Source organism: Bicyclus anynana, chromosome 1, assembly GCF_947172395.1.
Source record: "Bicyclus anynana chromosome 1, ilBicAnyn1.1, whole genome shotgun sequence".
NCBI lineage: Eukaryota > Metazoa > Arthropoda > Insecta > Lepidoptera > Nymphalidae > Bicyclus > Bicyclus anynana.
The window spans coordinates 19,423,100-19,435,378 of NC_069083.1; the positions used below are offsets into that span (position 1 = coordinate 19,423,100).

Genomic DNA, 12,279 nt, shown 5'->3' on the forward strand with positions numbered 1-12,279 from the left:
AATGGTATTATTAACAAAAACGCCTTACACAAGGCTCTAATAACTCATATTGTTCAGTCTCTCTCTCTCTCTCTCTCTCTCGTATGAGCGCAGCCTTTTGTGCCACTCTACAAAGGTACAACCCCTGACCATGCCATAATCCTCGAGGATATTTCCGGCCCTTGTTAATTCCCCCTTTTTCCTTTTTCGTTACGTCTGCGACCCTGTTGAAGCCTTTACAATAGCGAAGCCTTAGCCCAAATATGTATGGGGCGAAGTGAAATCTAAATTATAGTAAAAGAAAACAACATTTTTTTTTTATTGAGAAAGAATACAATAAGGAACTTAAGCTAACTTATCCTAATAACTATACAAATCATGCCCACGTGGAATGGTGGCAAGAATACTGGCTGCATTTCCGCGCTGGACAGCCAGGCTGATCCTTTGCGCAAAAAATGAGCCAGCCCTTCTGTCACCAGTCGAGGCAACTAGCCGCGGTGAAATGGTACGGAAAAATTTTTTGGCACTGCGACTCCATGGCCCAAGGGTCTCCACGGCAAAAGGTACAAATATGTAACTCTCTGTCAGAGAGGCATACTTGAGCCACTTACCGGTTTCAGCTTTTTCTGCTGCGGCTCCCGGTCTTGATTCTGTCTCCCTGATATGACACGGTGCTAATGTGTCGACGCATGTAGCGTCCCACATTAGGGCCCGCCCCATTTCCCAGGGAACCAGCGTCAATCCATCAGGTCTCTTACCATCATCCCGACTGATTCCTAACGGCTCGATTAGCGCAGGAATATTTATGGTGGCAAGAGCCCTTTTTATTATGTCATTAAGAGAGCCATGCCGAAATAGCCTACCGCCACTCCTTTGGCATGAAAGCCCGTGGATTCCAAATTTACTCACCTCTTTCCCACATGGACATTTGTGCTCTAAACACAATGGTGTACCCAATCTGAGTCCTAGAGCCACACGAAAACTTTCATTGTCTAATAAAGTGCCAAGATTTTTCGATGGCAAGGCATGGAGCCAATACCCAGATTCCTTTTCGGATAATGCTAGAAGCCTGGCTCTATCTACAGCACTTGTAAGATTTTGAACTAAATTTTCATGTGTCAGCTGAACCTAAATTATAGTTTCCAGAATTAGTAGCTTTGTGAAAGAATTGATTTCTGGAAAATTCTAAATGTTATTTTATGTTGTCTATGTGTTTTTACGATCAATTATTAATTATCAGCAGGCGTTCAAACTCCAGCGGATGAGGATCGAAAAAATGGAAGTAGCCTTGAGTCTGGTGCCCATATTTGCCGAGATATTGATGCTATATGCTTGAGTTCTTATTCTTTCTTTTCTGTTTTTCTTGCTCTCTTTTTGCACATAACTAATTTAGCCGTTCTGCGTGAACCCTTTCCTGTAGGCTCCTCGTTGAATCACTCCAGGGAGCCAGCTCCAAAAGCTTTGCAGGCCATCCTAATCACCTAATGCTTCTTGGAGACTTGCCGGGGAACCGAGGTAGTACATTGTTTAGAAACTCCGCTGCATCCAATCACGTCAGCCTTATATGTTATCACCATTATCATGAGCTTATTTTACAAATCGCAAGTATCTTCTTTCGCATAAGAAGATAAGCCATAATACAATTTTTTTTCCTAGAAATAGGTATTTTCCTAAACTTATCTTGGCAATTTCGCAAAATATCCAAAAATAACGAAATTCTATGTAAAACTTTGCTTAGAATTTGTTTTGTTTTTGTTATTCTTTCGTGTCCGATCTGATAAGGCAGCAAGGAGCGCCCGCGGGGGAGCGGGGCAGTGGGACAGAAGGAGGGGGGAGGAACATGTGAGATGATATTCCATTTTTCACGAAACGTGTTCATGTTCAAACATATTTTGGTGTGTTCTCCGAGGCATTATTACCGTCACAAAATATGACATGTATTTTGACGTCAAATGAGACTTTTATACGATAACTGGCATGTTTAAAGTCACGTATTCAAGTTACGAATTACGTTTTGAATGTCTAGTATATATGAATGTCCGTATGTTTGTTACATAATCACGTAAGTAACAACGGCTCTTTGAAGCCAAGCATATTTCCTTGATAAATATACCGTACTCAAATCTAAGAAGTCATGGCTCATGGATTTGATTTCCGCACGTTTTTATTTACTTGTAAATTGATGTAAAATGTTAAATCAATCAGTGGTGTAACTATTGCACTCACTCGTATATGTTTCAAATTTTAATTAACAAACCTTAGAAGCCAAATCTTAGCGATAAGTGAGAATCTTCCGCTTATTAGACATCAAAATACAATATTACAGCAAACAAATATTTAAGTACGAGCTACCAATACAAACTCTCTCCCATTTTGTCTTAGCCTGTGCCTGTGCTAGCCATTCGTTATTTTATAAAAGCTGAAAGTTTGTCAGCCCATGTATTATACTATTACCTAAGTACGGTAGGCAACTCAAGGTAGAGAAGGGGGGGGGGGTTGCGGGGTCGCCATTCCAGCACCTTGGGACCCCAACGTATCGGCTCTTCGCTCGCTTCGACTCGCTAAGCCATGTCTGAGTTTGGTTTGTCTGCGGATCTTCTTATTCATCTCTTCGTTCTTCATCCAGCCCTGTCTCATTAACAGATCTCTACCAACTATAAACCACTTCTCAGCTGAATTTCGTTTGTAGCAATAGCAAAATCTATTCTTAGTGAATGTTTAATAACTGTTAACTATCTCCTTGCCAATTTTCAAATTTGTAGCATAAAACTTATCAACAAAACTTTCGAGATTCTTTAGACCTAATAAACAAACTCCCTGCAGAATTTCAAGTTTGTAGCACACAAAATAAAGGACTCTCAAACTCGCGAGAGCCTCTAGACTTCTTTAATCCGGCCCTATCGCAAAATCCGTTGTAAGCGGATGCTCAGTAACTATACTACTACCTTCTTGCCAAATCTCATTTTTGTACGTCAAGCGGTTCTTGAGATTTCGTGATGACCTTTCGCATTTATAATATACTAGCGGACGCCCGCGACTTTATCCGCGTGGAATTTAATTTTTCACAAATCTCTCAGGAACCATGGATTTTCCGGGATAAAAAGTAGCTTATGTGTTAACCCAGACTATAATCTATCTCTACGTCCATTTTCAGGATTCGGTTCAGTAGCCGAGGCGTGAAAAAGTAACAAACATTCATCAAAATCATCAGGTTTTCGCAAATCTCGGGAATCCGTGGATTTTTTGGGATAAAAAGTAGCCTATGTGTTAATCCAGAGTAAAGTCTATTTCCATTTCAAATTTCAGCCAAATCGCTTTAGTAGTAGCGGCGTTAAAGATAACAAACATCCAAACAAACATACATCCATACAAACTTTCGCGTTTATATTTTTAGTAGCATCAAGATAACGAAGGTCTGATCACCACATGCTTTAAGATAATAAAAGAAGGAAAATGGTATCTGCAACAGACTAACAATAGAATATTTCGCTAGAAATGCGAACACTAAAATAATTTATTGCAGCAATTAGGTCAAAACTATGAACATAACTTATTTTTCTCCGCGACGACGTCACTTCAGCTCCAGCCCTTTGAGTGTTTTCCTCTCTGAGTGGTTTACATAGACTAAAATAACATTTATTGAAAAAGCTAGTGGACTCTCGCAATTTCATTCCCGTTTTAATATATTTTCTAGCCTATCCAACAGGCTGACAATGATGACAACCTCTGCTGGAGCCAAAAAGGTAAAAAAACAGTCCTTGAAATTCTCAAATGTAGATTGAAACTCAAGAAATTCGCCCGAAAAATTGTTAGGTAATTATAAGAAAAATAAAGTAGAAAAATAAAGTATTTAAATTTAGAAAAATTAATGATTTTTAATCATCACTGCGATTGAGTCTGTGTCTAACATGTCAATCATAGTTAAACTAAAGTAACACCTTATTTACCCTATTTACCTACATACCTGTTTGGATCTAAAAAATATGTTAATTAATATGAAAATAATACTTCATATAAATTGTATTTTAAGTTAAGTCTATGTATTTTAAATAATAATAGCCTTCATCATATTATGCTAAAGTAACAATGGACTTAATTATGTAGTTTCGACCCTAAGCAATTTAGGAGCAAAACTTGTATAAGATAATAATTATAACCAAGTCATTTTTCAGTTATCCCAAAGGTACTAGTATACGTCAGTTTTGTTTTGGTCCGCCCACGACCACAATCAGCTGACTCCGGGGCGAGAGTGGTGGCCACTGGCTGGTGCGCTAATCCTTCCTCGGATATTAATTAAGAGGCACTCGAGGGAACTTTAACCCTGCGATTCACGGGTCAACCTTAATTACTACGTACCTAGATTTTCCACCGTTTCTTTCCCACAGACGCTAACACAGACTTGCAAGAGAGGGACGGAGGGAGGAGGCGCGCCGCGGGACGAGCGCTCGCGGTCGCTACGCGAGGCTGACTGAATTTGCGAAATCTCTGCGCCTCTCAGGCCAGGTCAGGTCAGCGCTAGGGCTCGTGCACAGCGCGGCTGTGAATGTTTCAGCTGGCTGTTTCCAGCGACGATTTGTTGACTTTTCCAACTTTATTGTGTACGATTTATTGATTTCGGGTTTAGTTTCTGGATATCGGTATTGGGCCGTAATTTATTTAGTACGCAGTTTATACATTTGAACTCCTCGGTCGCCTAGAATATTCTGTTCGGTTCTACGAGGAAATTATATTGGAATATTTTGTCATGTTCATATGTAAGTATACATTTTTATTGAATGAATCTTTTTATTTTTATTTTACAATCAATGTTCTTAAGGACCACTTGCTATTTTGTTCAACTTGGTTTGGTTATGTGAGCAGTGAGACTGTAACTTACGAGTATTATGACTGTATCTAACTAATAACTTGTCTATACAAAAGTACTTTTGTAAGGCCGTGGTATTTTTTTTATCCTCACTCAGGGTTTAGTGGCGTTTGACAGAAAATTTAATGCATAAACTACTAATTTGACAAACCTCAAAACATAGAATATTTTTTTATCAACCCATATTCGGCTCACTGCTGAGCTCAAGTCTCCTCTCAGAATGAGAGGGGTTAGGCCAATAGTCCACCACGCTAGCCCAATGCGGTTTGGCAGACTTCACACGCGTAGAGAATTTAAAAAAATCTCTAGTATGCATATTTCTTCATGATGTTTTCCTTCACCGTTTGAGACACGTGATATTTAATTTCTTAAAATGCATTTCTGGGCAATTTTCTGGGCTATCACGGCTCATACAATATTTATATTCATCAACTTCAGAAAACTTAAAGAAAACATATTAAACCTACTACGAGTATTTTGGTCGAATAAAAAGTTTCTAAAACAAAAATAGTTTACCACTCAGTACGTATTACAAATACGTATTACAATAATACAAATAAAGCATGAATTATATAAGTTTCCAGAAAATTACATATCGAAACATCTACCTTAAACCAGTAATCCAATACTATCCCATAATATAATATACTTTTACAAATGTAAAATTCACGCTCAACCTTTCAACGCCTTACCTTCCCGTAATCCCTCCTAACCAATAAATTTAATCCTCAAACAAAACCCAAACAAACAAAAGGTAACTTCATCTCGCGCGTCAGTATGGAGCAGGCTTTACCCAGCATCCACCAACACATCACCCTGTGTAATAAACATACACAAACACACGGAAACGGTTGACAACCTTCCTAACAATTTGATACTCTGAGCTTGTGTGCGTGTATAGAATTACTTGACGTAATAGCGCTTGTATATGTGTAGGTTTCCCTGAAAATGGCCGCCGAAAGACTAGCGCATGCGCGCAGGATACAATTTTTTCTATTACACTCATAACGAAAGTTTCAGATGAATTTGATTTCTATTGTTATACGCAGTAAGTATGATAACGAGATTACGGGAATAAAAATGAACTTTGTCTGGAAGCGTGGCGGGATTTTGAAGTCGAAAGTTTATAAAAGGAAAAATTATTGTGAAATTAGTCGCACAGCTCCTAACACCCGAACGCACAGTATTTCCGCTAGAAGCACGGCGACTGTTGGTGCCAATATTCCACTATATTATTGTCTCTTTTTAACTGACTTCAAAAAAAGGAGGAGGTCCTCAATTCGAGTATATGTTTTTTATTTGTTACTACGAGCTACAAGGACATCGCTTGTTTTATACGATTTTATTGCACACGATAGTATAAATTTAAAAGGTTCTTTATTAAAACCAAACAACAGTTATTTTCTTAATCGTTTAATGCTTTTTTTAGTTAAATTGATACTGACTACTGATACTGTAATACTAATGGAATATTAAATTAATTTTTCAAATCCTTCTTGACAAATTGTAAGCAAAAATTAGTGGAAGAGATTTGTCATAGTTAATTTTCTTAAATATAAATGGTATAGATATAACCCGTGCATATGAACTTAACACCTGCTACAAAATACTTAAAGAGAAAAAGAAAATATTTCTCTCTTGGCTGTTTTAAGGATATTCAGTCTAGTCTACCTTCGAGCCATTTTGATTTTGAGACGATTTTTACTACTAGAACTGAACTACTTCATTACAGTACTAAGTAGATATGTTCAGGGTACGGACTACTGAGTGTATTCCCTTAATACGGATTTAAATGGGAATGTACCCAAAATAATACCATTAAGATAAGTCGAGTCAGTAATACATTAGACCGCATTATAACGTCACCCTGAGGACCGCTTTTGAGTTTAAGTTGGCTCGTAAAATATAGTTTAATTTAGTGACTTCACATTACGGGACTGCTTTACTACAATGATTAATTAATAAATATTGGAGTTTATATTTTGACATTTATTAAGTTATAAAATACAAAAATAAAATTATTTTTTTTGAGATAGGTATAACTTGAACTTACTATACCTGACCGGTCTATCTTCTAAAAATGGTCACAAACAAAAACCGATTTCCTCGCGGATGTAATCGCGTGCTTCCACTAGTTTATCTATTAATAATAAATTGATAACATAAATGACGGCAAACCGGTCGCGGATCGTAATATTTCGGTCTCCCGATCGACAGCGCTGTCGCAAACAAGACATAAACATAAACCGAGGATTTATTGCGTGGCGACTTCGTATCAATCAACTTATTTTGTGAGCTGCCAATAAACTAGATTTATAGTGTACGAGTAGAGTCCATATTTAGTAAGGGCACTAGGTGGACGGACGACATCAAAACGAGTCGCTGGGAGTCGGTGAATGCATGCGGCTCGTGGTGTTTGGAAGTCCTTATACCACAGGCCCATGTTCTGCAGTGGACATCCATCGGCTGTTGTGATAATGTTGATGCTGATAATGAATGAATTATTAGTATTTGAAAAGGAGCTATTCTTATAGAGTACATAGAGATGTGAGATGATATGAGATAGTGAAACAGCTGGTCCGGGGAAGTAGGCACTACAGTTACATTTATTTCTGTAGCTGTCTGCATTCAGATTTGAACAAATAACAGGCACATGAGGCTCAACCTGTGCTTAAGGTTAAAGCCTTAAGCAGCTTTCCTTGAACACTAGTTCTTCTACTTCTTCAAGTCTATTGAAGGGGATTCAATCTAGGAGTGGCGCTCCATCTAACATTCAGTGGATCATAGAATCTATGCTTCTTCAATCTATCATTAATATAATATTATTAGAAAAGTAACCTTGTGCTCTTTCTGAAGAATGTCAATGTCTCCGGGTTGAAGAATAAGATTGTCGTGCCGGTTTAGTGGTTAGGCTATCATGAGTTCCGATCATGAGTTACTGGCTCCTGAGTTGGACTTCCGCTGAGAATTTTGGAAGGAAATTAAGCCTTTCCTTCCAAAACTCTCAGCGGAAGTTGAAAAGTTTGTGTTGTTACGATCTCAGTCATTATTATTAGCATGTGTGATCGTTCCAGAGTCAAAAGTTATCACGCAAAACCCGACAAGGAGGAGTATGGTGGGACTCTCCCCCTATGGACTGTTCACGTTCCTTCTTCTGTTAGCAGACCAGGCCAGTAGTGTAGTCTATAAAATATGTATATGATAATCACTTTAAAATCCGAAAAAAGTAAAGCAACGCTTAACAATGGTAAACGGAAAATACCTACTAACGATTCCGATAACTTGCAAAACTGCATCACTTCAAACTTCGACACTCCGGAGCACGTATTGTTTCAAGCGAATTCCCCACACGGAAAGTTGGAGAAACTTTTTATTGTAGACTAATGAATTTCTGCGAATTCGTTTGCAAGTTCGAGAAACTTCCGCCTCGGATAGAGTCGTTTCCGTAACGGAGCGGAAGATAACATTTCACAATCAAATACTCGTTATATTGTTTAATGAGTTTATTTAGCACGATTACTTTTGAATTTTCTATAACTTTTCTAACTTATTGGTTGCGTTTTAGCCGGAAGGATTTTTATATTTTCCGCATTAGCTATAGATTAGATCAGCTCATATAGTGATATAGTTTTAGAACTGGGAGTTGAGTTGATCCAGGAACGACGCGACGCCTAATGTGCTTTTCCAGGAACAATGAAAATTTCCAACAAAAATTAAAAGTTTTTCTCATGGCCCAACCCAAGTCTCGAAATCCGAAGTCACTTTCTAACCATTGGACTAGCTTGAACCAAGCTGTTCTGTATTTAATACAAAAAATCCGAATACTGGCAGCTTTAACCCTTTCAATCTCACCCTTCTGCTTACCTACCCTGATACCCCGTGCATTATGACGGAGATCACTCAATGGCTGGGGTCGTGACTCGTGCCACTCAACGACCACTACTAAGCATTCTCATTTTACATTCGACAAACTAAATTATGTTAAAGATCTATGACTACGTTACAAACAATAAAAATTCAATGTTTATATTTCCTTGCTAGGCTTAGCCGCACATACACAATAAAATTGTATTGTTGTAAGTTGTTTGTTTGTTCTGTCGACTGAATCGCTACTCAGCCATGGGTCGAGTGGTGGTGTAGGCTTAGAAGTAACGTATCATACTCGGTCAAATCCAAAGTTAGCACACCTACCCATTTTTACATATTTTGTGAAAATTGTTAGGTGAACTACCAGAAAAAAATACCAAAAATAATGTAGTTCAAGATTTTTGCAAATTCAGCCCCTAAAAGTTTATAAAGGAGTTGAGTTTTTTTTAATATAAATCGTTCAAGTTTTGAGTTATATTTATGTAAAATGAGTAATGGACTATTTATTACTAATAAAAACATGCGAAAATACTCATAGGGCTTGAACGTTTACATTGAGTTTCATGCGGATACTTAATAATCGAGTACTCGAAAAGATATGTCGGTGCCACGCTATTTGAACGCTCTGAAGTCTGACTAAAACATCCTTAGTAGGGGTGTCGCGTCGACCCCGGCCGTCGGCGACAGAGCGAGCATAAAGTTTTACAGCGCGCGCCCGTTGGATTCCATTTCCACAAGACGTTTACGAGAATTAACGTACATATAATAAAAAAACAGACTTAAGTAGTTACTACGAGGTTCTACATACCTACTACTGAGTTAGTAATTTGTATTTTTCAGATACGTCTGCAACGTCGGGTCTAGTTTGTAAAGGCGAATGTTCACCGGCCCATACAACGTCGGCCCAGGCAACCCAGTTATACCCCCGTATAAAAGTATACGGAGATGATAATATGATATATAAATAAGGATCTGGTTAGTTAATTTGCTTAATAAAAGTATGTTTTTTAAATAAAAATACATTTTTTATCACTGTTCTAGGGCAAAATGTTGCAAAGTAACATTTGAAGTTGTATTATGTTTTTCTGTTGTATAATCTGGCAAGTTCGTTGATAACACTCCCATGTTATGCGGGCGACAGGGGGAAAGACTGCGCGGGTGTGAAATCATGCGTGCGGGGAAGTGACGTGCATCAGTCGTGGGTTTTTCATTCATCGCTACACGATCCGCGGCCCGCGTGCAGTTTTGGAAGTGTTACAAACGAAGTTACCAAGCCATAGCAAACTTTTTTTGATAAAGTAATGATTTCATTATTAAAGTAGAATTATCAAGGTTTTTTTGGGAATAAGTAAACTGCCGGATGGTTAGGGTAGGCCTGGGCCGGGGATAGACATTCCCCAGTCTTCTGTTATTTATGTCAGTGTCCTTCGGTTATTCAAAAAAAAATACGTATTCTATGGAAATAAGTTATTGTCGACAGTTCAATTAAGTAGAGTGTTCATTAATTTATTTTAAAAGTTCTGATAATTTATGTGCTATTATACCTTAGTAAGTCAATAGGCTAAGAAGATAATTAAAGTTCGTCAGGTTTGAGGTTCAATTTCGACCTAATTATGTATGTTCAATGTTCATATCTAACAAACTTCATAATATGTAGTACATACAATATCATCTATATCAGAAACCTTTTTTATTTTAATAAATACTTATGGGTTCCATACCAAAATAAAAAACAACCATAATTTGAAATGTTCTTTTTAATTTTCGTAGTTTTGTAGTTTATTTATGTACAGAAACTTATCAACAGAGGCAGTGACGATTTTATACACAAATTTGGCATCCACTTATAATTTAATACAAAAAAGTTTAGAACAACCTTTCTAATACGCTTCCATAAACTATAATAGTAAAGTGTAAAATAATAAACATGTAAATTTACACCAAAAGTGGCTGAACTTGTAAAGTTTTAAAAATGTATTCAGTAATAGGTAGATGGCGTTTAACCTAGCTATAATTATATAAATCATAATTATAAAAACCTTGTATTCAAGTATCAAAGTAATGATTAATAATTATCTATGAATATTTATAAACAAACTTATGATAAACACAATATTTATACTATTAACATAGTGCAACAATTAGCACCATTTATTCAGAGATTTTAATTATTGGAAGCACCAAAGTTCAAAAAGGATCAGCTTTTATGAATTAATTGTTTTCAGTCAATTGTTTATTTTATAAGATCACATAATAATATATTTCCACTTACGTCATAAGTATAATGTGCTAGTAATGATTAAAATCTCTGTTTTATAACAGTTCTTCAACTTTTAAATATTTTCAATTAAATTGGCTAACTTGGGCGTTGAACGATTTTAACGTATTATAATAATTATATTTGACAATAATTTTCTTTTTAATCGATATGATTTTAATGGTAAATCTAACTAGATATCTAGTGAAATTTCTTTCAATTTCGAAATGGTTATAAAATATTGTCTATAATTTTTTTGTGCCAACTTACGCCGAATCTTCCCAAAAAAGAATATTCCCTACTTAACATTATTTGCACCTAACTTACTGTAACCAGTGGTCTCAGTCGGTTGTGTCAAAAATCTTAAAATAAAAACTTTTAATAAATCAACTAATCTAAAAATAGTTCCGTCCCTGTCTAAAGTAAACATTGGAAAAGGATGACAACTGTTTCAGATATAATACAGAATACAGTCAAGTTTTTTGCGCAACCGAATGAGCACCCATATCGTACACTGTTAACAAATTTACTTAGTACCTAAAGGTATATCAAAAAAATATTTTTAATTTTTTTAATAATTTTGTCATCTCTTTCAATATTTTTGAAAATATTCCCCGTACCTAATATTATTCGAATAGGCCGCGAGTAATTCGAGTCAAATACAAAACGCCTAAAGCTATTCACAAATTTGGCCGAAATATTTTTATCACCTTACGCCGGCAACCAGTAACATTGTCCACTTTTTTAGAATCTCTGTAAAGATATTTTTGTGAACCGCGAATCGGTCTCTATCTCTCTCTGTCTAACACGATACTATAAAGCGAGACTAATATATATTCAAAATTCACACTCCGGAATTATAAAAACATTAGGCGATAGCGTTATAATTGTTCGCGATTCGTTTTCATGATGTTTATTTCACTGTGCAGGTGACTAGATATTAATTTCTAGTTATTTTTTTTTATTTTAAATGCATAATTATTTAATCTGTTTTATGAAATGGACACGTCAACCGAGTCGCCGTCGTGAGACTATAAACTGACCGATTAAAAAACAAAGTAATTCTAGACCGTAGCTATCTCTAGTCAACAATTTGTTCAGTGGTACTGTCGCCTGCAGCAGTCTTATTGTCAAGTCACACGTGTATCGTGAAGTCTCTCCGCTCCTGCTCCTGCCGCTGCTGCTGCTGGTACCTGCGGAGTACTTCACTTCATTATTGAAAATAACAACAAGTCTCTGGACACAGCCTGGGTGACGATGTAAAGGGGTGGGTGAATGGACATGGACACTAAACCTTCTGGATGACAGTGTT

At 36.8% G+C, this 12,279-nt stretch overlaps 2 protein-coding genes across 2 annotated transcripts in view; both read right to left on the bottom strand.

Annotated features, from left to right (window-relative positions):
• LOC128198171 (cell adhesion molecule Dscam2-like) overlaps positions 1-4,440 on the bottom strand; it is an 87,844-nt gene extending 83,404 nt beyond the window's left edge. The window contains exon 1 of the mRNA XM_052882094.1: positions 4,336-4,440. The gene's annotated coding sequence lies outside the window, so the exon portion shown is untranslated. The remainder of the gene's footprint in view (positions 1-4,335) is intronic.
• Positions 4,441-11,921: 7,481 nt separating this feature from the next.
• The window catches only part of LOC112053077 (cell adhesion molecule Dscam2-like), a 149,825-nt gene continuing 149,467 nt past the window's right edge, over positions 11,922-12,279 (bottom strand). Inside the window, exon 37 of the mRNA XM_052882104.1 lies at positions 11,922-12,160. Coding sequence (XP_052738064.1) covers positions 12,103-12,160 — 58 coding nt within the window. The 3' untranslated portion in view covers positions 11,922-12,102. The remainder of the gene's footprint in view (positions 12,161-12,279) is intronic.